This window comes from Notechis scutatus, chromosome 5 (genome assembly GCF_049901735.1).
Source record: "Notechis scutatus isolate UNSWTSFEM ecotype Mainland chromosome 5, rNotScu1.2, whole genome shotgun sequence".
In the NCBI taxonomy this organism is placed as follows: Eukaryota; Metazoa; Chordata; class Lepidosauria; order Squamata; family Elapidae; genus Notechis; species Notechis scutatus.
The window spans coordinates 51,180,568-51,206,920 of NC_142013.1; the positions used below are offsets into that span (position 1 = coordinate 51,180,568).

The 26,353-nt window shown below is 37.3% G+C and overlaps 1 protein-coding gene across 2 annotated transcripts in view; it reads left to right on the plus strand.

Annotated features, from left to right (window-relative positions):
- The window catches only part of HUNK (hormonally up-regulated Neu-associated kinase), a 59,706-nt gene that overhangs the window by 24,909 nt on the left and 8,444 nt on the right, over nucleotides 1-26,353 (plus strand). For both annotated transcript variants that reach the window (XM_087966692.1, XM_026664159.2), the window contains exons 2-6: nucleotides 7,866-8,158; nucleotides 14,183-14,238; nucleotides 16,284-16,419; nucleotides 17,674-17,801; nucleotides 21,660-21,789. In XM_087966692.1, the coding sequence (XP_087822818.1) occupies nucleotides 7,866-8,158; nucleotides 14,183-14,238; nucleotides 16,284-16,419; nucleotides 17,674-17,801; nucleotides 21,660-21,789 (743 nt within the window). The remainder of the gene's footprint in view (nucleotides 1-7,865; nucleotides 8,159-14,182; nucleotides 14,239-16,283; nucleotides 16,420-17,673; nucleotides 17,802-21,659; nucleotides 21,790-26,353) is intronic.

Below are 26,353 nucleotides of genomic sequence, written 5' to 3' on the forward strand. Positions count from 1 at the left end.
TTTTTTTAAATTTACTTTCAACAAGTAGGAAAGCAATAATTGTCTTCCCAGACCACATTCACTCCACCTGCTTTTTCCTATGAACTATAGTTCTCTTCCTTTCATTGCATTACTTGTGATAATTCCAATGATTAAAGAGGACTATGTGCTTTTAAATATACAGGTATGGATCCCAGCATTAATAATACAAGTTTTGGCACTATTCTTCACTAGCTTTTTTCAGACCATGGAGAGATTCTATTTATGTATCATGCTATTCCATACTTAGAGTGGCATTAAAACATTTCCACGCTTGAATTTCAGTCTAGATCTGCAATACTGTGCTCACTGCTGCTGTGACAATGGCAAGCTAGTGGTTTGTAATTCTCCAGCTTCAAACACTCTGTCCTGGGATATAACATGTTGTAATATTTGTAAAAGGGGTGCTTGTTTTTATTCACGTGTATTAAATATATTTTAACAAGATTATCAAGACTTGTTCAGGAAAGGTTTTAAATAAAATTTTAGACACAGAGATGTTTTTTATAAAATGACCTGCTTTCAATAATTTGTACATCAGTGTAATTTGCAGTGAACATGTGCCTGCTTTTTAAAATTCTTTTCCCAGTGTAATTATAGAAACTAGTATTTTGTTTCCCACCAGCAAGCTATTTTACAAACACCATGACTTGAATTTTTTAATGGAACTGAAAATAATTTAGGCATAATGAATATAAGGAAAAGGCAGTTTTGACAGCATAAGAAACAAGTACTAAATTAGACAAGCTATTCTCCTCCATGCTGCATCGACAGCCCAGGATGGGTTGACTCCTTCCTATGACGTCATTTAGCTGAGTCTGTACTAAGATATAAAAGCCAGCCCCCAGGAGAGACCCCAGCTTTTGACTCAGCTCCTTTCAGTCAGTAGCTGTGTCTCTAAAAGCCTTCTGTTAGATAGCAATCACCAGCGATCTTCAGTACTTTTTCCTCTCTTCAAGCAGGTCCCAGGGATCTAGGCAGCTGCTCTTCTAGGAGAGCAAGGATCTCTCTCCTGCAACATTGGGAGCAGCGTTGCCAGAGCGCTGTGGAGGCAAACTGGGCAGCATCTGGAGACCTCCCCCATGCCTGCAGTTTGAGCGATCGTAAAAACAATCGCCAAACAGATAACAGTGCCAGCCAGCTGATCGTGTGGCCGGCGACTGCATTTTCCTTTGCTGACTTCGCTCGGGGCTCTTTACAGCCTAAGGAGCGATTCTTCGATATCGGAGCCTGTTTCCCCTAGTCAGTGGCCATCTTGGATTGAACCCTTCCACCATGAGGTGAGCGGCCATTTTGTAAGCCCAGGGGCCATTTTATACCCTAAAGGACTTAATAAAAATTTCTAAACAGTTTCTTTCCAACGCAAGAGCTTTTATTCTACAAATGGAGCAAGATAATGCTCAGGCAGAGCTTTCCCCCCCAGTGGAACAGTCTCTTAAGCCCAATAAGAGAAAAAGACATAGGCAACGCACCCAATCAGTCCAGAGAGAGGTGGCTGCTAAAATCAGAGCTGAGGCTCTAGCCCCTAAGAGGGCAACTCAGGCTGAGTTGAGGGCAGAGAAGCACAGACATGCGTCCCTAGAGAGGCAGTTCAACAGAACTATTCAACAGGAAGAGAATGCAACTACAGCATGTTTCAGGTGATACCCGTGGGCCCCAACCAAGCCCTCCCAGGGGAGGAGAAGTTATCTAAGAGCCTTTCCATCCTCCATCCTGGTCTCCTGAGGCTTTTGCAGAACAATCAGATCCTCAGGATCTCAGCAGATCTGGGCCCTATTTCCAACAGGCTTCTGTGCCCTATGCTCCTCCCCCTCCCTCCAGGCCTCAAACATCTTCTCAATCTAGGCCTGAAGCCACTGTCACTCCCGCAGCAGCGGGCCTTCTGCCTCTACCTTTGAGCATAGACCAGGGGATATCCAAGATATTGTCTCATTGGCAGGGATTGGCTGAAGGCTTCAAGCAAATTCTTCGACCTTTGGAACGGGTTCAGGCCCTTCTCCCTTCTCAATCTATAAGTTCCTTGCCTCATCATCCTGATTTACACAGGCCCCAGGACCTCAGGGTCCATTCTTCTCTACCAGAATGGGAGGAGGTTGATGAGGAGGGAAGGGCTTCACCATCTGAACACAGTTACTCCTCTTGTTCAGAGCGTGAAGAGGGCGAGATTTTTGACCAAAATCTTTCAGAGGAAAAGGATTCTCGCCCAGAGCAGACATCCTCTGCATTGGTCTTCAAACCTACTCTCTTCAGGCCATTACTCAGCAAGGCCTTGGTCACTGTCAAGCTGTCGCTGGAGGAAGTGGCTCCTGAGCCACAAGGAAATCCCTCTAGCCAAGGAGACTCGCTCTTCTCCAAGCCTGTAGTGCATGCAGAGGTTTTGCTTTCTCCCACTTTGTTTCTGGACATGGTCAAACAGGCATGATATTTTTCCGATTAAAATCGAATTCCGATTTTTTTCGGAATCGCCCGGCGAGCGGCGGGCGCGCGACGGTCGGTGCAAGGGGGAGGGTGGGCGCGCGCGGCGGCCAGTGCAAGCGGCGGTTGGTGCGAGCGCGGTCGGTGCGAGGCGGCGGGCGGCGGCGCGCGGCGGTCGGGTGTGAGCGGCGGTCGGTGCGGGGCGCGCGGCGGTCGGGTCAGTAGCCGGGCGGGTGGGATGACGCGCGGCCGCGGCGGGCGGGCGGGCGACTTTGGCCGCCCCGATTTTTTTTTTTTCTGAGGGGAATATCATGCCTGTCAAAGAACAATGTGCTTCCCCCTCGGCAGGTCCTCGCCCATCTTCTTTGGATAAGTGTTTCTACAACGTCAGCTCAGCCCTGGACAATGCCCTGGCAGTGCCTTCTGTTGACATTCCGGTTCTGGCCTTGTTCTCATCTTCTGGCACTCTCACAGAGCCAGAAGATATACTGAAACCGGTTGATAAACATTCTGAACAGACCCTCAAGCGCAATCACCAGGGCGCTGCATGGGCTGTTCGGGATTCAACAGCAGCATCCTTTTTCACGAGGGCATCCATACGGTGGCTGTGCCAACTCCAGAATAGATTGCCTGCTTCTGACCTTCGGTCTCACCAAGACCTAAATAAGATTATCACAGTGGCGGAATTAGCTGCGGATGCCACTCAATTCCGCCAAATTTGCATCTAGGGCCATGGCATCTTCAGTAGCAGCAAGAAGACTTTTATGGCTCCGAAATTGGCAGGCAGTCATGCCGAAAATGGAAGCTGGCTTCAGTTCCATTCGCAGGCGATAAGCTTTTTGGCGGTGCTCTGGAACCGTATCTCATCAAAACCAGAGATAAACGTAAAATTCTCTCTTCCTCTGGGAAGAAAGCTGACTATCGCCCAGCTCCTTATCGCCCTCCTGCCTTTCGAGCGGAGACCTCATCCCGCTTTCCCGCTCTCACAGGCCGTACTCGCAACACCAAGACCAACGTGTGGAAGCATCTGGCAGGCAACAAACTTCTACTGGTAAACGGCCCTTTCGGGGGGGAGGGGGTCGTTCCTTCCGTCGCTCTAAGCAATCCCTCGTTCTCCCCACCCATCGGCGGTCGCCTAGCCTTCTTTGCCTCCAAATGGGAGGAGTCAACGACGGACGCCTGGGTGCTCAGCATTATTAGGTCAGGGTTATAATTGGACTTCCTAACGCCACCCCCAGAAATTTTTTTGATCTGTCCTGTATCTCGAGACATTTCCAGGCAAGCCCTCATGAATCAGGCCATTAAACACCTTCTTGAAATCAGAGCTATTCAACCTTTTCCCTCCTCTCAACGGGGACGTGGGTTTTACTCTCGCTTTTTCATCGTTCCCAAAGGTTCGGCGGGGTGGCGAGCCATCCTTGATCCCCCTTCAGGAAGGCGGAAGCCATGTTTGTTTCCTTTTTCCCTTCTCACTTGGGGCACAAGGCCTCTTCTACTATTAGCAGGTGGGTCAGGTCTTGCATTGAGCAGGCCTACAAAGCTGCAGCCCTTCCGATTCCCTGAGGTCTGACGGCGCACTCTACCAGAAGTGCAGCAACTTCTGCTGCCTGGGCGACCCAAGCATCCTTGGATGAGATTTGTCATGCGGCCACGTGAACATCCCCGTCTCCTTTCATCAGACACTCCTGTCTGGATGCCTTTGTCTCGGCGACTGCAGCCTTCAACAGATGGGTGCTTCAACGAGTGGTTCCACAGTCGGTGTGATGAGCCGGACGAGGACCCGCCTGTGGACATGCAGGCTTTGGTATGTCCCATCCTGGGCTCTTTATGCAGGATGGAGGAGAATGGGTGTTGGAAGAAGTTACCATGAACGCCCTTTGTATCTATGCTGTGAGAGAGCCCAGCCCCTCCCTTAATTCATCTGGAGAGGGTAAGACATATTTCTGTGTTCATTTTGTGCTTTCAGAGACATCTTTCAGTCTGTCAAGTATCTTCGCCAAAGCTGGGGTCTCTCCCGGGGGCTGGCTTTTATGTCTTAGTACAGACTCAGATAAATTATGTCATAGGAAGGAGTCAACCCATCCTGGGCTGTCTTGCAGCATAGATAGAAAAGGCGTTCGCGGTAACTTCTACCAATGCCCATTTACAGCACATAACTTGATATCTTTATTACCTGGACATAGGTTATGCCATATGGAAGTTGTCATATGTAGCTGAACTAGTGTGAAAAATGCAACAAAAACCATAATTTTTCAAGACTACAATTTTCAATGCACCACATTGTTTTTAGTTAAAAGAAATAGTTGAATATGATTTAAACATTTTTCTTAGCAAATATTGTGAAGACTATCTTTCACTTAAAATAATTTTTAAAGCTTTGTTTAATACAAATAATGACCTGTTTGATAAGTATTCAGCTATAAGAGACTATATCTGCTTACCCTCTATAAAACATCTCTCTTAACCTCCAATTGTTTAGGAGACCTTTGCTTTTAGAATTTTGTGTCTGGAGGACACTAAGTTAGGAGAGGGTAATTTTTTTGCATCTAAATAATTTAATAAAGTAGAGACTATTAAATTTGGGGATGAAATGTTCATAAATCTTTTCAAATAATATTTGTTTTTCTTCCTGTGGTGTTTCCTGTTACTTGGAAGGCAATGTATTCTTTCTGGTTCTTCCTACAACTCTAATTCCACCTTCTGCCAACAAGGAACAGCCTTCCAGTATGCATAAATCAATTTGCTTTCAGCAAATGAATCCTTAAGAATAATGTCCTTAAATGTATGATGCTCAATTTCAAAAGCATATGCAAGGCCAGTTACTTGGTTAAGGCAGGATAGATTTACATGATAATTAACTATGTGGAACTGCTTCAAATTCTTTTCTGTAATAGAGGTAATGCATGCTTAAATAGCTCTTTTGAGGTTTAATCTAATTAGTTAACCTGAATCCATCTTTTGTTTAATACATGCATAGAAATTCTGTTTTCCCTTCAAAACGTGTAAAATCATAAAAATTAGCTTGTGGACTCAGTGTACAGTAATGTACTAGCATGTTGCGCAATTACATTGCTAAACAACCTTTTTATTTTTAACAAATTTATTTATTTGTATTTATTATTAAATTTTTACAATTGCCATCTCCTGCACAGAGCATTACTTTAATCTTTTCATTAAAAGCGAAGCGCTTTGCAGTATTGCTCTGTTCTTTAGGTCTTGGCAGAGGGTCAGCTTGTTGCCTCTCTCAGTAATGTTCCTTCCTCTCCCCACACCCCCAGTCTAATCCAGGCACAACTTTTCACTCTTGATCTGCAGAAATTTACCATTTATTCAAAACCCCTAGGACACCGGTCAGAAGATGGGATCAAACTGCGCTGACATTAGCAACTCATATTTTATCCCAGAAGTAGTTTACAAGAATTACTTTCTGATGTAGATTAATTTTATTACTTTCATTATTTTGGCAAGTTCTTTCTTAGGAAGTAATCAGAATGCTAGTCACTGGCAGAAGCAATTTATACAAAGATAGCAATGAGCCTCATGCCAGGTTACATTTATGTAAATGAGATTATTGCTTTTGAAGTTAAAGACAGATTAAATTCTGTCCCCTGCTCTGTTGCTTTATCACTTCCCTGCCTCAGACAGTTCTAAGGGAGTTAGTTTATTCCAAGGAGGTTTACGCTTTGGAGTGCTTCTTCATCTACTTCATACATGTATACTTAAGTGGTGGCTGCAGCTAGAAGTGCCCTTACACTGAATAATCTGGTTTGTCAATTGTGCCATGTTTATTCAAGCTGGCCATAGTGATTAGCAGTACTATATTAATTTATTGCAACTCTGCAATAAGGTAATATGAGCTTTGAAGAGGCTTCAGATGGTGCCATTTTTGAAAGAGTAGCAGTGAGAATCGCAGTATGTTCTTGCTTATGGTAAATATACATATAATATACATATTTTCTGTTTCATTCAATAGTATCAATTCCTGTTTTTTTTCCATTAACATTTTTTATTGAGTTATAATAATAATAATAAAGTATTATACAGTACAAAGTATATAGAAAAGCAGTGGGGGGAGGAAAGAAGTGAGGAAAGATAAGAAAGAAAAAGAAGCATTGACTTCCGACTCTCTCTGTTACAGTAAAATAAGTCATTAATATCAAATCACAGCTTTTTGCTCTTTCATAATAATATGAACAAGCCATTTCTATAAAGATCTATTGGTCTAATCATCTAAAACCCAAAGTCAATCATTCTTCTCCACATCAAACACGAAGTTCAGAAGCGGTCTCCATCGTACCAATTTCTAGGGCCTGCTTTGATTACTCCCTGCAGCTTTCTTGACAAGGCTTCTCAGAAGTGGTTTGGCATTGCCTCCTTTCTTGGTTTGAGAGAAAGTGACTATCCCAGGGTCACCCAGCTGGCTTTGTGTTTAAGGTGGGACTAGAACTCACGGTTTCCCAGTTTCTAGCCTGATGCCTTAACCATTACACCAAACAGGCTCTCATATATAATAATTATGGAACAATTGTAATTATAATGGTTGGCTGCACATTCAAGACTATGTTTAGACTGGATTTGGAATTTTTATCCTCCCGTTGAGTCCTTTCCAGCGACCTAAGATAGGCAGATGTTGCTTGATGAAGTTAAAAGTATCATAGTTCCAAGTAAAGCTGCTGGTGGTGAATTTCTCAATGCTGATTGCTCTTATCTGTTGACAACATTGTGAAATCACAGCTGCCTTTAGCTGGTGTTGACCTTCATATGCATCAAGTTCTTCCCAGGAGCCTAGGATGTTGTAATGTATTGGTGAAATAAGCAGTATGTACAGATCTAAGCAGTATTGTTGTGTTAGTCTTTCTATTTCTATTTGCATGTCATTCGTTTCTTATTTTCTCCAGTTCTTTCTCTTCTCTTCTGCTGTCTCCACTTTTTTGCCTTTCTTATCTACCCTTGTTAAGTCTGGAATGTTATGGGGCAGATGCTTGCCTGTTGGAATTATCATTTATTATAATATACATTATTAGCTGATTTCCAGATGTATTTATCTAGTGATATCATTTCTAACTTCTACATAAATTATGGCCATTTACATATGCAAAAGTATTTTCCATAAACCGATTTGTTTTTGTATAAACCAATTATTATAAGTTTGTATAAACAGAGACCCTCATGGATACAAGTCTGTGGATACTTTCCAAAAAGAAAAAAAGAAAACGAAGATTGTGTTTAGAAATACACAAAATGACTCATTCAGAAACTTGTACTTTTCTCACAGAGGTTTAATTTTATAATGTGAGGATGGGATGAACGCTAGAATTAAAAAATAAATTTAAATATTACATTTCCAAATGTATTTTTCTATTGTGGATTAAGAAAATGCCATAATTTAAAATATTTTTAAAAAACGATCTCAATTTTTTGTTTCTTACTAGGTGGCAGTGAAAGTTATTGATAAAAAAAGAGCAAAAAAGGACACTTATGTGACCAAGAATCTGAGACGGGAAGGCCAGATCCAGCAAATGATTCGTCATCCTAACATTGCTCAACTGCTGGATATCTTGGAAACTGAAAATAGTTACTACCTTGTCATGGAACTATGCCCAGGAGGCAACTTAATGCACAAAATCTATGAGCAGAAAAGGTTGGAAGAGCATGAAGCACGCAAATACATCAGACAGCTTATATTAGCAGTTGAGCATCTACATCGGGCAGGGGTTGTTCACAGGTAAGGTGAACATGACCTGCTTCATATTTTTGCGATAATACATGCCTGTTACCACCTGTATCCATGGTAAAAAGATGATTTTCCCATCAGCATAGCTATTTTTAACCTCCTATTATTGGTGATTATGGTAAAACTCAATGAGATAAGAATTTATAACGAAAAATATGATATTGTATAAATCAAAATTCTTTTTTCTTTTGTCACAGATACTTATTCTTGTTCTTTTTAATCTGGTTTATCTAATCTGGTATGCCTTGCACTCATTTGAGGTTTTTTTTTTTTTAAATGTAGTTCTAGAAATGGGAAAAATAATTCCAATTCCAATAAAATCTGATCTGCAGATTTCATTTTTTTTCTTTCTCTTAACAAAATAACAGAGTTGGAAGGGATCTTGTAGGTCTTCTAGTCCAAACTCTTTCTCAAGCAGGAAACCCTATAACATTTCAAACAAATGGTTGTCTAGTCTCTTCTTAAAAACCTCCAATGTTGGAACAACCACAACTTCTGGAGGCAAGTAATTCCATTGATTAATTATTCTGTCAGGAAATTCCTCCTTAGTTCTAGGTTGGTTCTTTCCCACTATGTTGTGTCTGTGAGTAGGAAAAAAGCTCCTATTTTTATCAGTGTCTCTAAAATGAAATCTCAATCTGCAAGCTACTAGTAGAAGGTTGTAGATGCCTGATAGCCAACTTTACTTCAGTCCAACAAGCTTATGGAGGTAAGGAGGGTAAGGATGAATATTTCAGAGCTATGGTGCAGTGAGTTGAATTATTCATCAGAGTAAGCCATAATGAAAATTGTTTATGTTGTAGTATATTCACCATGTTTCTGTTAGATAGCATATAACATTAAATTCTAATTTAGTATTGAATCAAAACAGACTGATACGAATTACCCTTTCTGTGAAATGATGGAGACTTGGAATTCCAGCAGAGATGACATGTCAGGTGGATTTCGAGGCTATGTTTTTTTTCAAGCGCTATAGTAGGGAAGGGCATTGTTACTCGGGTGTTGTTGGAGTCTTAATTTCAATCTGGTATTGTCATAGCTAAGCAAGGTAAATAGTGGCAGATGATCACACTTTATGGTCAGCAGTAGTTAGATCAGGGGTGTCAAATTCACGTCATCACAGCAGCGTCACGTGATGTGTTGGGACTTTTTTTCCCTTCGCTAAAAGGACGTGGGAGTGACCAGGGTATAATGCATCCGACCCACGGGCCAGAAGTTTGACAGCTCTGGGTTAGATTAAGCACACAAATGGAACTGTATATAATTCAACCCCAATTTACTGAAGCAATTTGATGTCATAGGGATGTTTTGAAACCTAACTGCTAGTTTGCAGATTACATTGAAAATTCTATCAATTTGTATGTATTGGGAAGCATGTAGACCTTGACTTCATGAAATATTTCATGAAACACTCAGGCAGATTATGAGAATCTCTGCTTAATGTATATTGTGCATACTTTTATGACAGATTCTACCTATTAAATATGCTTTGGAATGTGATTGAATACTAACACAAAGTGCACATTCAAGTTTGAGAAAATATATTTTCTCTTTCTTTGGTAGAAGAAAACAGTCTTGAAACATCTTTTCAGAAAGTATTTCGGCAGTCCTTTGTATTGTAAAAACCAGGATAAATATGTTAAGTTTCTGAAGCAAGTAAGGACAACAAAGATAGCAAACCTGAAGTTTTACTTTAGCATCTTACAGGAAATTCTCAACAACTTTAAAGGAATTTTAAAACTACAGATACTCAGTGTAATTATTGTCAAAACATCAAGGAAAGGAATTTAATAATGTTCCAATAGCAAAAACTGCTTCCTGTGTATCTGTTTTCCACTTTTTAAAAAAATTGAGGATCTGGATGCATATTATCTTCTCAATCTTAATTATTCAGATAATTAGCAGATTTTGAGAAATAGGACAATATATAATAGAGAACAGTCTTTTGCTTGCTAAGACTTGATTTAGATATGAGAGACAAAATTTAGTAATGTTCATAAAATTATATCTGGTAATAACATAAGTACAAGTAGTCCTAATTTACTGACCATTTGTTCAGCAACCATTTGACATTACAACAGCACATTTACAATAGAATAGAATACTTTATTGGCCAAGTGTGATTGGACACACAAGGAATTTGTCTTGGTACAGATGCTCTCAGTGTACATAAAAGAAAAGATACATTAGTCAAGAGTCAAGAATCATAAGGTACAACACTTAATGATAGTCATAGGGTACAATAAGCAATCAAATCATACTAGGAAACAGTCAATATAAATTGTATGGATACAAGTGACAAAGTTACAGTCATACAGTCACAAGTGGGAGGGGTCTGTAAATATTTTCACAGCCCTCTTTTTGACTCGTGCAGTATACAGGTCCTCGATTGAAGGCAGGTTGGTAGTAATTGTTTTTTCTGCAGTCCTAGTGTTCCTCTGAAGTCTGTGTCTGTCCTGTTGGGTTGCAGAACCAAACCAGACAGTTATAGAGGTGCAGATGACAGACTCAATAATTCCTCTGTAGAACTGGATCAGCAGCTCCTTGGGCAGTTCGAACTTTCTGAGTTGGTGCAGAAAGAACATTCTTTGTTGTGCTTTTTTGATGATGTTTTTGATGTTAGGTGTCCATTTTAGGTCATGTGATACAGTAGAACCTAGAAATGTGAAGGTCTCTACTGTTGGTACTGTGTTGTCTAGTATTGAAAGAGGTGGTAGTATGGGAGGAAGTATGGGACTTTCTTCTAAAGTCTACCACCATTTCTATGGTTTTGAGTGTGTTCAGTTCCAGATTGTTCCAGTTACACCATGAGGCAAGTTATACAACCTTCTGTCTGTATGTAGATTTGTCGTCTCGAATGAGACCAATCGCTGTTGTGTCATCAGCAAACTTCAGTATTTTAACAGATGGATTGTTTGAGATGCAGTCATTGGTATATAGGGAGAAGAGAAGTGGAGAAAGCACACGGCCTTGGGAGGGGGCTGTGCTAAATGCACAGTTATCAGATGTCTGCCTAGCTTCACCTGCTGCTTCCTGTCTGTTAGGAAGCTTATGATCCACTTAGAAGTGTGTTCAGGTACCGCTAGTTGATTTAATTTACTTAGAAGAATGTCTAGAATGATGGTATTAAATGATGAACTGAAGTTTACAAAGAAGACCCTTGCGTAGGTATTTGGAGATTCAAGGTGTTGTAGGATGTAATGCAGAGCCATATTAACAGCATCATCTGTCGATCTATTTGCTCGGTATGCAAACTGCATGGGATCTAACAGCGGATCCATGATGGTTTTCAGGTGGGACAGCACAAGCCTTTCAAAGATTTTCATAACTACAGATGTTAAAGCAACTGGTCTGTAGTCATTCAGTTTTCTTGATGGAGGGCTTCTTTGGCACTGGGATGATAGTAGAGTGTTTGAAGCAGGAAGGAACATAGCACATCTCTAATGATCTGTTGAAGATTTGGGTGAAGATGGGGGCCAATAGGTCAGCACAGACTTTTAAGCAAGAAGGAGTTATCTTGTCTGGCCCTGGTGCTTTTCCTGGCTTTTGTCTGTGAAATAGATCTTGCACTTCTTTTTCTGTGATCACCAGAGGTTGTGAACCCAATGGGTTGGGGGCAGTTGTAGGAGGATTGGGTGTTGGTTTGTTTGAGATGGGTAGCTGTAGTTTCCTTTCAAACCTGCAGTAAAACACATTCAGATCATCTGCTAGTTGTTGATTTCCTTCTGCCTGGGAAGGAGGTTTGCTTTAGCCAGTTATGTTTTAAAGAGTTTTCCGCACATTTGCTGGTTCATTTGTTGAGAACTGTTTCCTTAACTTTTCGGAGTAGCTTTTTTTTGCTACTCTGATCTCTCTTGTTAATATATTACTGGCCTTTATTGTATAGCATTCTGTCTGTACATTATCAGATGTCTCAACTGATACTATAAATATATACTATACTATAAATATAAAGATACTCTCTTTATATTTATAGATATTTGTACAGTATAAATGACATTTAGTAACCTGCAAAAATAGTGGAGTATAAACCATGTTTCTATAGTATGCATGTAATCAGTAGCAACTGCTGCATTGAGCCTGATGCACTCAGGTTGTAATGTGAATCTATCGTACATTTTCATCTTTTCTGAAATATTTTTTACTAGAAAGATTATCCTATCTTTGATTTTGTATCAAGAATGTTAAAAGGTTCCCCAACAATCTTTCCAGTATATTTTGTCTTATACATGATTAGTTTGTTTTCATTCAGGTTTTACCATATTATCATGTTATCAACATACTTCCTGAGGTACACATGATATTAGATACATAAATATAATTAATGCTTAAATGTATATATTCTGGATGTGATATATGACAGAGTACATTGCACTGTTTCCGTTGTGATTAAAGACAATAGTTGATATTAGTGTGACTTGTGGCATCTGGTTCCTAGTGCGTATTTAATAAAGTTTTCCATTTGGTAGCATTTCTTTGGCTTTATCATTTTCAGTAATGAATACGTGTCATGATTTGATGTAAATTTTCATTGGGAATTACCGCAATTGTTCTCCTAAGCACTTTACTGTAATAAAGTACTTTTGACTGTTGCAAGGTAGTTATTAAAACATGTAACCATATTAGGAATATATTTAGACTAAGAAACACTTCCTTTATTTTACTTCATTATGACAAACAAGGAGAATGATCTCTTTCCTCTCCTGCCATCCTGAGATAATTGCTCCTTGGTGTTTGCTATTTGCCTTGGGAGAAAAAAATCCTTGTGTGCTTTTCTCTCTATTCAAACAGCTTCAAAAGGCAATTTTAAGTTTACCTAAAACCTATCTGGTGTTCTGTTCTGAGAAAAAAGGACATTTTCACTTCCTGTCTCTTATAATTTAAGTAATTATCCCATCCAATGACAGTTGTTAAATGTAAAATTTGTATTGAAGCATATTGAACACATAGGCCGTGTTCTAAACATAGTCCATAGAAGCAGTTAAACAGTAATAAAACCAGTTAAGATGGCATCTTTTAGTATAGGTATTTGAAGAATCTTAGATTTGTTTCATGCTATGCATTCTTATTCAAGTATCACACTGCTCATTTTATTTTAGAGCAATATAGCTGCTAGAATTGGATTCATGTTGGAAGTCATGAAGACTGATTTTTTTAAAAAAACCAATCCAAAGTTAGCTTTTCTTCTGAACTTTTTCATTTATACTTTTTCGTTTACATTATGGCAGTTCATATATTTAAGTAAAAGCAGATGTTGGCCATCTTTTTCTAGCATAAAAGCTGAGGTGGCACAGTGGTTAGATGCAGTACTTCAGGCTAGTTCTGCTGATTGCCTGCTACCTTCAATTTGACAGTTCGAATCTCACCAGGCTTAAAGTTGACTCGGCCTCCCATCCTTCTGAGGTCGGTAAAATGAGGATCCAGATTGTTGGGGACTATATGCTGACTCTGTAAACCGCTTAGAGAGGGCTGTAAAGCACTGTGAAACAATATATTGCTGTTTTGGTGGAAAACAAAACATACAGTGAAGAGGCAGCAATGCAAATTAATAGAATATGCCTCTAACATGGAGTTTGAACCGACGAGCCTTGAAAGATATAGAAAGAATGATTGCAGAACCGCATGGAACCTTGGATCTCACATTGATCACTCTTAATAGAATAACAGGATATTTGATTCATAATTGATATTTTGAAGATTTATGTTAAAGCTGAACTAGCTTGTTCTTTATATATTTTTACAAGAATGGTTAAACTTACTGCATTCTTTGTTAAGAAACTTACACATGTTTGCTTTTTGTGTCATTAGCATAATGCCTGTTTGCATCAACTTCAAAATAACAGATCTATTTATTCACTTTTATGAAAATATAGCAAAATGTATTTTACTTAATATTTGTATAAAAACACAAATTATAACAATTTGTAAAAAAAATGATCACGATTGCTAATGAAATTTGAAAACATTGAAAGCTCAGTTGTTTAAAATCTCGTTTAATATCTTTGTATATTGCAGAGATCTGAAGATAGAAAATCTTTTGCTAGATGAAGACAACAATATCAAGCTTATTGGTATGAAAGTCTTGTAGTAATTGTAGTCTTCAGTCACTAATCAATATTTTTGTCATAAATTAACACCTGGGTTTTAAAAATATTAAACATTTACTATTTGATTATATCTGTAATTCAGGTGTTTCTTTACAAACAAACAGAAAATATGGTAAATTTAAAAATATATATTTTGTGAAGCCTTTTGTATAAAGCATGCTGATTGTTTGGAGAAGTAGAATAAACATCTTCCTTTGACATTTGGCTCCCTATTTTAAGTGACTTAAAGTTTAAGATCTTTTTGATGCTTCAATCAAATGGGATTTTTGTTCACATAGGTGAGGCAAACTTTTGTGTTCAATCCATACATTTGTCTGCAAAATTAAAATAAAAGATACCTTGAGAAATCCCAAAGGTTTCTTGATTGTACCTCTCTCTCTAAAAATGCAGTGTTTGCATTGATCATACACATTCTGCAGAAATCGTAAATGAGTCATCTTTTATTACTATCTGTGTAAAACTCCCATTAATGTTAGCTGTGGGCATTAAAAGGAAAATATCCCCTTTATAAAAGCATCTGCTTAGGGATTTAATTCTGCCTAGTCAACTCATTTTGTTGCAACAGTGAATGTGAATTAAAAACAGGCATTACTACCTCTTAAGTAGGCCAGAAAATCTATGAAACAAAACTTTGTTTTACATGACTTAAGGGCACTTAAGAGGTGACAGCTTGGCAAAATAGCTTTGGGGAAAGGCATCCATTTGGGAAAGACTTATATAACATTTGTATGTAAGAAATAGCATTCACCAGTGTATTGAAAAATACATATTACCATCAGCCAATCAACAACTTAGTTTAAAGCCTAGGCGAGAGCAGAAGTATTTAAGTTGTTGTATTAACATTTGGTAGCTTTTGTTCTTATAATGGGCTGTTTGATCACTTCAGAACATATAAAGCTGGCTTCTGTATGCAGTCACTGCCGAACAATATGGATAAAACAAAACTAGAAAACTATTTTGCATTTGCTTTAGTTCCTAAACATTTCCTCACTGTAGACTGTGTAAGAAGATGCCATAGAACAGTGTTTGTCAGCCATGGCAACTTTCAGATGTGTGTACTTCAAGTCCTAGAATTCCCTAGCCAGCATGCTATAGAACATAAGAATGTACCCCATAGAAATTTCCTTGGTTTTGCAACTGACAGCCTCAAATGCAGCAGATTGTTATGTATCCATAACAAGTCTATCAATACCCTTTGTTAACAAAGGACCAATCTTAAAATGAGTTATTTTCAAAGGAAATATTAATATTGAAGTTTGACAATAATACCCCTTAATTGAAATCATAAGTTATAAACATTTTAGTTAAAAAGTGTTGGTTACTTGAGTACATTTAAGTAAATCACAATTTAAAATAGAAGAAAATCACTGCCTATTTAGGGTTCCATTAGTGCTGCTTGCTTGTGCTTAAATGAACCTTTTTTATATTTAGCCCTGTTGTGTTTGTTATATCTTGCAGCTGAGTGCATATGTACACAATTCCTATCAGGTTCCATTTAAGAATCTTAAGCTATTCGCACCCAGCTGCATACTTAACTCTTTTGTCCCTTTCCATGGTGGATCAGTATGTAAAAAACATGCTGAAATTAAAATCAAACGCCCTTAGGGGGTTATATAAGGTATTGATAGGTCTTAGCAGAATGGTGTGTTTCACAGATGCAAGAAAACCAGAATTATACCCCAGGAAGTTATGCTTATGCTTTTGGAACATTATTTCCATTTTTTGTATAACTTAAGAAAGCAGCATTCAGATTACAATTCTGTAACTTACCTTTACACCCAACCAGGTGCTCTATAGGTATGATGGACTACAAAGGCCATGCTAGCTAGGAATGATGGTAATTGTGATCCATTATGTCTTAAGAGTGCTAGTTGAGGAAAGTTTCTGCTTTAACTAAAACAAGATTTATAAAAAGAAAATCATATGATGGTGATAAATGATAACTGTTCAGAGACTACAGTCTTTCCAATGCAATGTTTAAATGTCTATTCTTTGTTTTTTTCTCACAGACTTTGGCTTGAGCAATTGTGCGAGTATCCTAGGCTACACTGATCCATTCAGCACCCAATGTGGCAGTCCTGCTTATGCAGCACCAGAGCTTCTTGCAAGGAAGAAATATGGTCCCAAAATAGATGTTTGGTCCATGTGAGTTAATATACCAGTAGTTTAAAAGCAGCATATTCTCATTCCACATCATGTTACACTAACAGAATAAAAATGTTCCATTTAAAATGGAACATTTTAACAAAATATTCCACTTTGAAGATGGATAACTGATTTTATTCGCTAGCATTGACATAGTTTTGCTGTTTTGTTGTGTCATTTTAAACATAGAGTACTGCAATCCATTTCTTCAATCAGAATTGGATAAATTGAAGCTCCATGCGACTCCTTAGACCCCTTGCTGTGTGCCTTGAGCTCCAGCCACAGTTGCCAAGAGCCAGTACTGTTTCCCACCATTTTGATATGAAAACACATACAAGTTGTATGGTAGGCCCTAAAATAGCCCTAATATAATTTTAAAACAAAGAAGAAAGCTTCTTTCCAAATCCAAAGCAAAAATAAAGAATACCAAAGAATTTTGACCCCTAGACATATGCCTAATATGACACTGCATTCTTTCCTAATATTAATGTTTTCTACCCATATCTTAATTTACCTAATGTATGTACAGTACCTGATGTCTGACTGATCAAAAAGCCAGAGCTCTATATTCAAGGCACTGTTATAAAAGCACAAAAAGTATTTGTTAAAGAAAATTAGAGAAAAGTGATTTACTGTTATGAAGATAAAGTCTTCCATCACAAATGTACAGGTGATCCTTGTTTAACAACCAGCATTTAATGACCATTCAAAATTACAACAGACCTCCCAGACCTACTTAAAACCCAGTTTTGAAGTTACAATGGCTGCATATATACCCCATTGTTTTCAAAATGTTTTCATTTTGTCATTATGGGGATGGGGTACAGTGTAATGAGATTAATGGGGGGTGGAAATGAATTTCAACAAATGTTGAAACGCAATATTGACAAAAGTGAGGGAGGTCTGAATACTTGCTGAATGCACTGTAGCCACCTAGCAGATTCACTTTTTTTTCAATCCAGATGAAAGCCATGTTATAATTTATGTTGGAAGAGATCATAAATCAGGGATTGAACATCTACTTTACAGCTGTATGTTTTCAGGGTCAGGCATTGATTTCCAATTAATAGGATTTTAGGAGGCAGGGAAGGTCGTTGTGGATTAAATACATTAAAAATGTCCTGACATTGTTATTTTATGTTCCATAAGTTATAGCTGCTTGCCACTAAATATAATCTCTTCTTTGCATCTGTTGTTTCATTTCCAGTAGAATTTTTTGCTTACCCTTCTCCCCCCCCCCCCCTTTATTTGCAGTGGTGTGAATATGTATGCAATGTTGACTGGGACACTGCCATTTACTGTTGAGCCATTCAGTCTGAGAGCTTTGTACCAGAAGATGATTGACAAAGAAATGAATCCATATCCTACTCAGCTTTCTACAGGTAAATGTATTTAAGTGTTGCTGATTTTTTTTAGCTTCTATTGTGGGTGGTTCTTAGTTTATAACAGTACTTGGGATTGGAAACCCCATCACTATGTGGTCATAAAGCACATAGCCACATGATTATGCTGACTTATAATTGTAATCCCAGTTGCCATTTTTAGATGAACCCCACATGGCTTTTAGGCACAACTCACATGATCACCATGTGCGACCTCCTGCTGGTTTCCCCATTGATTTTATTTATCAGAAACTTGCATTGAAGGTCACGAATGTTGATCGTGTAACTGTGGAATGCTGTGATATAATTGCAAGCCAGTTGCCAAGCACTTAAATCATGATCACATGAATGCTGCGACAGTTGCTACTACAAGGGCCTACAAGTCATAAGTCTTCTCATTCAGCACCATTGTAATTTTGAATGGTTACTGAACCAGAACTACCTGTAGGCTCATAATTTAAGATGAGCACTGCAGTGTTAATTTCTTGTGGACAAGAGTTTGCACAAATTGCTAATGAATTTGCTGAAGTACTTGCTCCAGTGATCAACTGATCACCTTCAGGGATTATTTTTTTATTAATATATTAAATTTTTTTTACTGCTCTTCCATAGAACAGGTTGCCCAAGAGTAAATTCTATTGATCTCAGTGGAACTTATTCCAGCTTTATATCTAAAAATAGCACCATAGAGGTATAAAAATATTATTTGACCTTTTTCTATGGTAGACCAAGCCTTGTAAAAAAAAAATTTCACATACATTTAAAGATAATAAATAGAAGTAATATATCTGTGATTAAATTCGATTTCCATATTACTAAATATTTAAGCATTTGAATATTTAACTAAGGAAATAAAAGACTCCCCCTTCAAACTCACTGTTTCTTTCCAACAATTTTCTTGATATTCCACACAATGTATTTGATATTTTATGCAAAAGATTTCCCAGAGACAGCCAGTACTATTTGCTGGTTTATATTCATACTTCCAGTTCATGGTAATCTTATATGCAAAATCCCAACATACTGAAAGTGTTAGCCACATCCTTCTGAAATCCTTGACAATTCCTTTTTTGGCTTTAGATATAAAATGCTGCTTTTCCTGTCCCATGTTTATTTTAAGTGTCAGGTTAGATGATTGCATCTCAAGAAAAGGAAAGATTTTGTTTGTGAATTCTTGTTTGAAATGGCAATTATGGGGAATTTGGAGCTGTATAATTGCATACCTGTTTCTTTAATGAATCATTTATACTTTGTTCTGTTACATTTTCATAGTAGTTTTATCTTGTTTTGTTTTGTTCCTGTGTAGAATTAATGTAATTCAACTAACCCAGTATTTCAAATGATCATATGTACCAGGGGTGGGATGCTACCAGTTCTGTCCGGCTCAGGCGGAAACATAATCACTGAACCAGTAGTAATGCTGGTTGAATCCCACCCCTGAAATGTACTAGATATTTTGGGGGGCCAAAAGAAGTAAATAGAAATTTATAATGCATAATCCTATAGGAAATGCATAATCCTTTGAGAATAAGAGGGTAGAAGAGGATGGAGGGGGGTGGGCGGGAAATAACACAGCAACATGATGTTCAAGGTTTAGTTGAAGGAATAACTTTTATATGCTGAGGTATTTAGTTCCTGAGAAAAGGATGAGGAAGAAGAAGGCAAAACATCCCTGTTAATAGGCTGTTGTTCTTTTCTGCTTAATGTCCAGTTTATGACTATTCTTCCTGTGTCACCAACTTAGTCATGGATGATGACGGTAAAGTTATAAGTGCTTTAGTTGCCATATGTTAGAAAGTTGCTCAGTATTGACTGACATGACTATACATGATTTATAAGGCCTGTAAGCTCCAGATCGCTCGATTACGGACTGCCAGTATAGGCCCAAGATGATTCTCCTGAGATTGCAGCTGTGATCAAGCTACCATCTGTGCAACTTGAAAAGGATAGCTTTTGCTTAACTTCTTGGTATCATAATGTGGGTGTGGGGAATAAAGTGCTGTTGTGGATTCTGGTTTGAAAGCTCTGATATTTGAAAGCTCTGCTGATGGTGGAAAAGCATCAGAAGAATTGTTAAAATTCTCATACACCAAATACACATAAAATTAAAAATGATTATTTGTAAAGTCTTTATGGAAATATTCCTGTGCATCATATGTGACATAGACCATATAATATCCAGGTCAGCAGAAATTGATTGCTGCAGGATGTTCAAAACAGAGGTAATATTGCCCAGATGGTATCTAATCCTGATTTATTGGACAGCATCCTTTCTCTTTCTTGTTTTTGATCTATTGTGGAACATGAGCACATACTTCCTTTTCCTGATTTCATATGGAAAATCTTTGACATCATTGTTTGGTAGGATAGTGATTAAGCGAATCCCTTTGTACAGTTGTGTGAGGATGGGTGACAATCTGCTTATGAGTGATATTCTTCTGAAGACAAATTTGATAGCTTTTTATGCAGAGAACACAAATTTTGCACCAAAGGTGATATTCAGCAGGTTCTGACCAGTTCTGGAGAACCTGTAGCAGAAAATTTTAGTAGTTTGGAGAACTGGCAATTACCACCTCTGACTGGAGATTTCAAGCCACGCCCACAGAACCGGTAGTAAAAAAAAAAATGAATCCCACCACTGTTCTGCACCTTATTCAATGTGAAATGCAGAAATAGATACAGTTCTATTCTGGGTTGATATTCTTAAGAGCAGAATACCGTTAGAATTTTTTCCAAGCATTTACCAGTATTATTTTAGCAGAGAATTCAGAAGTTTTCTCTAATATCAGATAATGGACCAGGTGGGCCACTCACAATTGCAAGTGGTGATTCTTCTGGTAAAAGTTATATGAAATAGAAATGTCAAGTGCAGTGCCTCATTAATTTATTCCTGACTACTCATTTAAATTATTATTAAACCATAATTCATTGCAATGATCCATGGTTGATCTATCTATACTAATCAATGCTGCAATCACTGAATAATTGAAAGCATATATTTGTCCTTCTGATGCTGAACAATACATTTTTTTATTGTAAGTTCCTTTTCTTTGTCTAGAAGACAATTCCCATGTGATTAAGAAGGTTTAGTTGATATATTTGCTTCATACCTAAATGGGAAACTATTTAAATATTAGTTTAACTGCCTCTCCAAAATCAATGCAATTAAGTCAAAAGGACGGTCATTGTCAATCATAATGATATTGTTACAATTTTATTATTTGTTAAAATATAGAATTTAGTATTTCAGGTTTAAATCTATATTTTAAAACCTTAGCATAATAAGTGGATAATTAGGCACTGATAAGGCAATCAGCCCAAATTCTGCCATAGCAATATTTATTAACTGCACTAAGTTGCAAGACTTGAATGTTACACTAAGCAATAAAGTTATTGGTTTGATTTTGCCTTGATGTATTGAATCAATCTAGTGCCATCTTTTATAAACCATGAATTAAAATTGGGTGTAAACTTGAATAAAAGTAATCATTGTGTACTGCAGTCTGGAATATAGCCATTGCAATTTATAATTCAAGGCTGGTCAAAATTGTTATTTAAAATACAACTGTTTATAAAGATTGAATTATTTATCTTATTTGGGGAGGAGTTATTTTCTTAACTACTGAAGTTGTCTTTTTCACTACTGTATACTGGTAAAGGACTAGCTTAGTTTACCAACTTACTCTTTTAATGTATAAAAGCAATGTGTAAATGCAGCAAGTATATTGTATTTCAGATTTTGAGAGAAAAACTGTAATTCTAAAATACCTTAATACCTTATTTGGCTTCAAAAAAATAAATATAGTTGCAAAGACAATAATACTTCGTCCCCCTCCCTTTTTTTTAATGTCTTTGCAGCAGCTGTAAACTTCTTAAAAATTCTGCTAGAACCAGATCCTACAAAGAGACCAAACATCCAACAAGCATTAGCAAATCGTTGGCTTAGTGAGAATGGGAAAGCACTGAATAATGTCACGTATCCAAACAGGTAATGCATAAAAGACAGAATGTGCTGGGTATTCTGCCAACATGATAGAATTCCATCAAAGACATTGAGATCAGAAAGCTGGATTGGAGATTGTGTTTCTTTCTCAATTTCTCTGCAACGATCCAGAAGTGGTCTAAGACTTCATGATAACCACATTCCTCTGCACTCACTCAATTACTTCTGTATTTACAAGCTTGACAATTCTCTGGGGGGAAAAATCAGTGGTAAAGAACAAAGTTACAGAATAATACATTTTTCAGCTAAGTTGCTCAAGTAATCAAAATGCTCTTCTACTATTATCTCAGCATTTAAAAGAGGAAAAAAATGAAAATGCAGAGAGCATAATTTCTTGGTTAGACAATCTTCTGAGTTGATAACTTCAGGGAGATTTGACCTGGAGACCTCTCAGTTTCTTCATTCTCCTTCAACTTGACTGCTCTTGGGTTTCATTCTGCTCCTTCTTCACGGGGTCTTTAGGAGGAGGACAAAGTATGGTGCAGCGATGATCATTCTGTGTTTCGATTTAGGATTGCTCAGATTAGTTCCAAAAGCACTGATGGATCCTTGGGCTTTTGCTACATTGCTTTTTCACAGCTTTGCTGTGGAAGTTGAGCCTTCCCAACCTAAATAAAGAGGGTTGTTTTAGGATAAAAACCCTTAATAGTTGTGAAATGCTAGTTACTATGGTAATGGCGGTTATGTAACACATGGGTGGATATTAATACAGCAGGGAGGCTGGTACCTTTCTAAACATCTAGTTTAGATTTTATATGATGGATACAAACGTTACTTTATATTCTGCTGCCTGGATGCTGTTAGGCAGCAAAAGAATGAACAAAAAATACTACAGTAAATTGACTGCAAGAAAAAATGGATTGATTTGTGTGGCAGAAAATGAAATAAATCATTATCTGAACATAGAGATCTGCTACCAGATTTCTAAAGCACTGAAGATATTACACATTTTTATTCAAAAACTCTTACCTCTTGAAAGTGGAAAAAGTTGTTTGGAATGTTATACAGTTGGATCATATATGCATTTTAAATATCATATCACTATGCCAAATGTGATCCACACATTTGGTTATTAGGATTTTCCAGTTAGAAAAATTACAATGTTTTCAGGCAGGGCATTGAATGGCAGAGTATAATTTGTCATCAAAGTCACATTTTATGAAGTCATACGTGTGAAATTGGTTCTGGGAATTATGATTCAGTGATATTTTTAAAAAGAATTTTTAAAAGTTTTTTTTTATCCAAATCAAGCATAGAATACAGTAGCAGCCATGAAAACAATAAAGCAAAACAAAACAAAATCCTGAAATACAACCCAGGGCTTAGTAAAAACTAAAAGTTCGTCTAACTAGATTTTAAATTGAAACCGATGAATCAGTGTAAGTGCCAGGTAATCTCTGATGAAAGGGTGTTTCATAGTTGCAGGCAGAATCTTTGAGCTGGATAAGTTATACTGTAAAACTGTCAGTTTACTGAATATAAGAAAGAATGGGCCCTATCAGACCAACATTACAGTTACATAAAGGCTTACTGAGAAGTAAATATAGTTAAATAGGGAAGTGCTTAGCTCCCTAAATATATGTAGTGCTATAATCTAATTTTTAATTCCAGTAGTCGTCAGCCAGCTAATTCTTACGATACATTGTAATAATTTCATGAATATAAAAAAAAACCTCTCTTTTCTTCAGAAATCAATATCCAAGGGTACAGGTTAAGCATGCGAGTGTACATTTTCATTTCGTCCAATACAGATAGTAGAACAGAACACTTAATTTTCATGACACTACAAAGCAGGGAGGAAATGAATAACCTTCCCATTTTCACCCACTGTAATTTTTATAATTCTCAGCTGTTTGCATTTTTTAAAATGCAAATGTTTGTTTAATATAGCTTCTATAGTTTGATCCCAAATCTGAACAAATTAAGAATTAATCTTCAGGAAAATTGAAACAGTCTTTGGTCCATTTCTTTGAAATGTAATATCAAATGTGCTACTGTTGCTGATATTTTTCACTGTAGAACTTTAGGATGTGGGAAAGATTGTTGAATTTGTGAAACCTGCCACTTTTAATAAAGTTTGATTCTGGATGTCTAAAAGAAGCAATAAAGAGAACTTGCTTTTATAAAATAGTTTGACATCTGCAAGGGATAATTTCCAGTTAGTTTTCAGTATTCCTTGGTGGGGGGGGGAGTGCTGAAATATGTACAGGTAGTCCTCAACTTACAATTGTAATTGAGCCCAGAATCATGGTTATAAGTCAAGCCAGTTGTTAAGTGGGTAATCACATGACGGACGTGATTTTACCACAGTGTTTTGCAGCAGTCATTAAGCAAATGTGGTGGTTGGCTCCTCTTTGGACTAATGTAACATTCTTTATGTGAAGATTTGAAAAGTGTTTGGAGTTTTTTTTAAATTCAGAATTCAGGTGCCTCATCCAGAAGGTTGACAGTGTTTAGCAAATGAGCAAGTGGCCTCCCTTGTTAAGATCTAAGAATCTGATTCTGTATACAATTTAAACAGAACTGTCAACCATATATAGTTTGGCACCAGGCTATGTGACAATTACATTGACCCTTGTTTTTAATTTGGCCAGCATCTAGAATAGATTTGGTGAGATTATGAAAAACAGAAGTGGTTCTTTGCAGGCTTTGGAAATCCCTGTTGGAACGTTTTTCCTTAATTAAGCAGGCTTTTGACTAAGTCTAGGTAGATGCTATCAGTTTTAACGTGTATTCAGTTATATTTGCTTGTGTTTTCAATTATCTTTTATTTTTGTAGCCACTTTGGATACTGTTTCTGGCAGAAAACAAAGCATAAATTCAATGTAAATTACTGCTTGGGGAATTTTATTAGTTTTGTTAATAATTTAAATCAATACAGAGAAAATATAATGACATTTTATTTTAGGAACAAATTCCATGGAGCTTTTTATAAGCTGTTATCCTAAGCAAACTTCTGAAAATAATTACTGATCTTAGTTGTATGCTTCAAAAAACAATTGCCTTTATTTTTAAGACAAAATAAAATGCAGACATAAGTTACAATGTTGCAATGACAATGGACATTTTTCATCAATATCTGTATAATTGGAAGCAGTAGTAATAAAATGAGAAATTTTTGTAATCAGAATTTACACATTTATCCCTTGAATCAGCCAAAGTCAAGCACTTTTAATTTGCTTAATTTTAATAGGATAATTTTGGAAGTTCTTCATTTCTTGCCACTGAATTGTTACTCATATTAAAGCTTGAAAAAAATGATTCATCTTACTTGTGTTGCTTTGCATATATTTGTATAGAAGAATCACATGCAACTTATCTACTACCAATTGAGAATAATGATTATTCAGAAATAATCTGCAACAGAAATGGGATACTTTTAAGAGCCCGGCACTGAATGTTGGTCTAAATGAATTGAAAACTTCTTAATTGAATGCAGTTATGACAATATTTTGAAGGGCTCTGTTTTAAGAGTTTTATTGCATTCGTTTACAACTATTTGTACAGCCGAAACTCTGTTCTAGCCTTTCACAAAGGTACTCTCTGGACTAGCAGTTCTAAAATCCCTAGACAGATGGTTATGCTAACTGGGAGTTCGGGGAATATCAGTCCATATCTAGAAGACACCTGATTTTAGAAGACCGTTTAATCAATGGTTCCATTCCCTATCATGCAATTAACTACTGTTCTTTATTATTCAAGAGTTTCTTGAGGTAGAGAGCAAGGCTGTGCCCATTGGTTTTATTTCACCATCCTTTAATAGAAAGTACAGAAACCTGTACACTCAAAATTCCACAATAGAAATGGAAATTATATACATGATCAATAGTTCCAACATCAGTCAGTCAGTCAATGCTTCTTTGAAAATGAGAAGTACATGATTTAATGGTCTGTTTCCCCACTAAGGAAATAATGATTTTTTTAAAAAATGTGGACAACCCTCCCCAAACTGAGTTGTGAATATCTATCATATAGATAGTATACAAATATACAACATTTTCTTTAAAAACAATATTAACAATTTGTAGCTTGCTCTTTTCAACATAGCCTGAACACAATTATCAGCTTGATTAGATTTTTTTAATCATATTAACTAACATGGTGATTTTTAAGAATGCCTTTAGGATTGCCATCTTTCTCCTGAGAACCTTGGAGATAACCAACAGGTAGTCCTTGAGACACAACCGTAATGAACCCTGCCCATTACAGTTGCATTTCACAACTGCTGTTAAGAGGAGCATTTCACGTAACAATCCCGTCATCCCTGTTCTTCCCAGTGAATTGTTAAACAAATTTGCAGGTTGTTAAATGGAGCATGGGGTACCTCAGGGGTTGGGGAGGCCCCTGGAGACCTACCACAGGCTCAGGCCTATCTTCCTTCTCCTTCCTGCCCCTTGGATCCTCACAGACCTTTCCCTACTGCCAATAGGGTTCCCCAAACCTGAAGTCTGATTCCGACCCCACCAGGCCAAATTCTCCTCCTCTTTTGAAAAGCTCGTAAGGCCTTCCAGAATGCTGGAACAAATTGTTTAATCTCATGACTACCAGT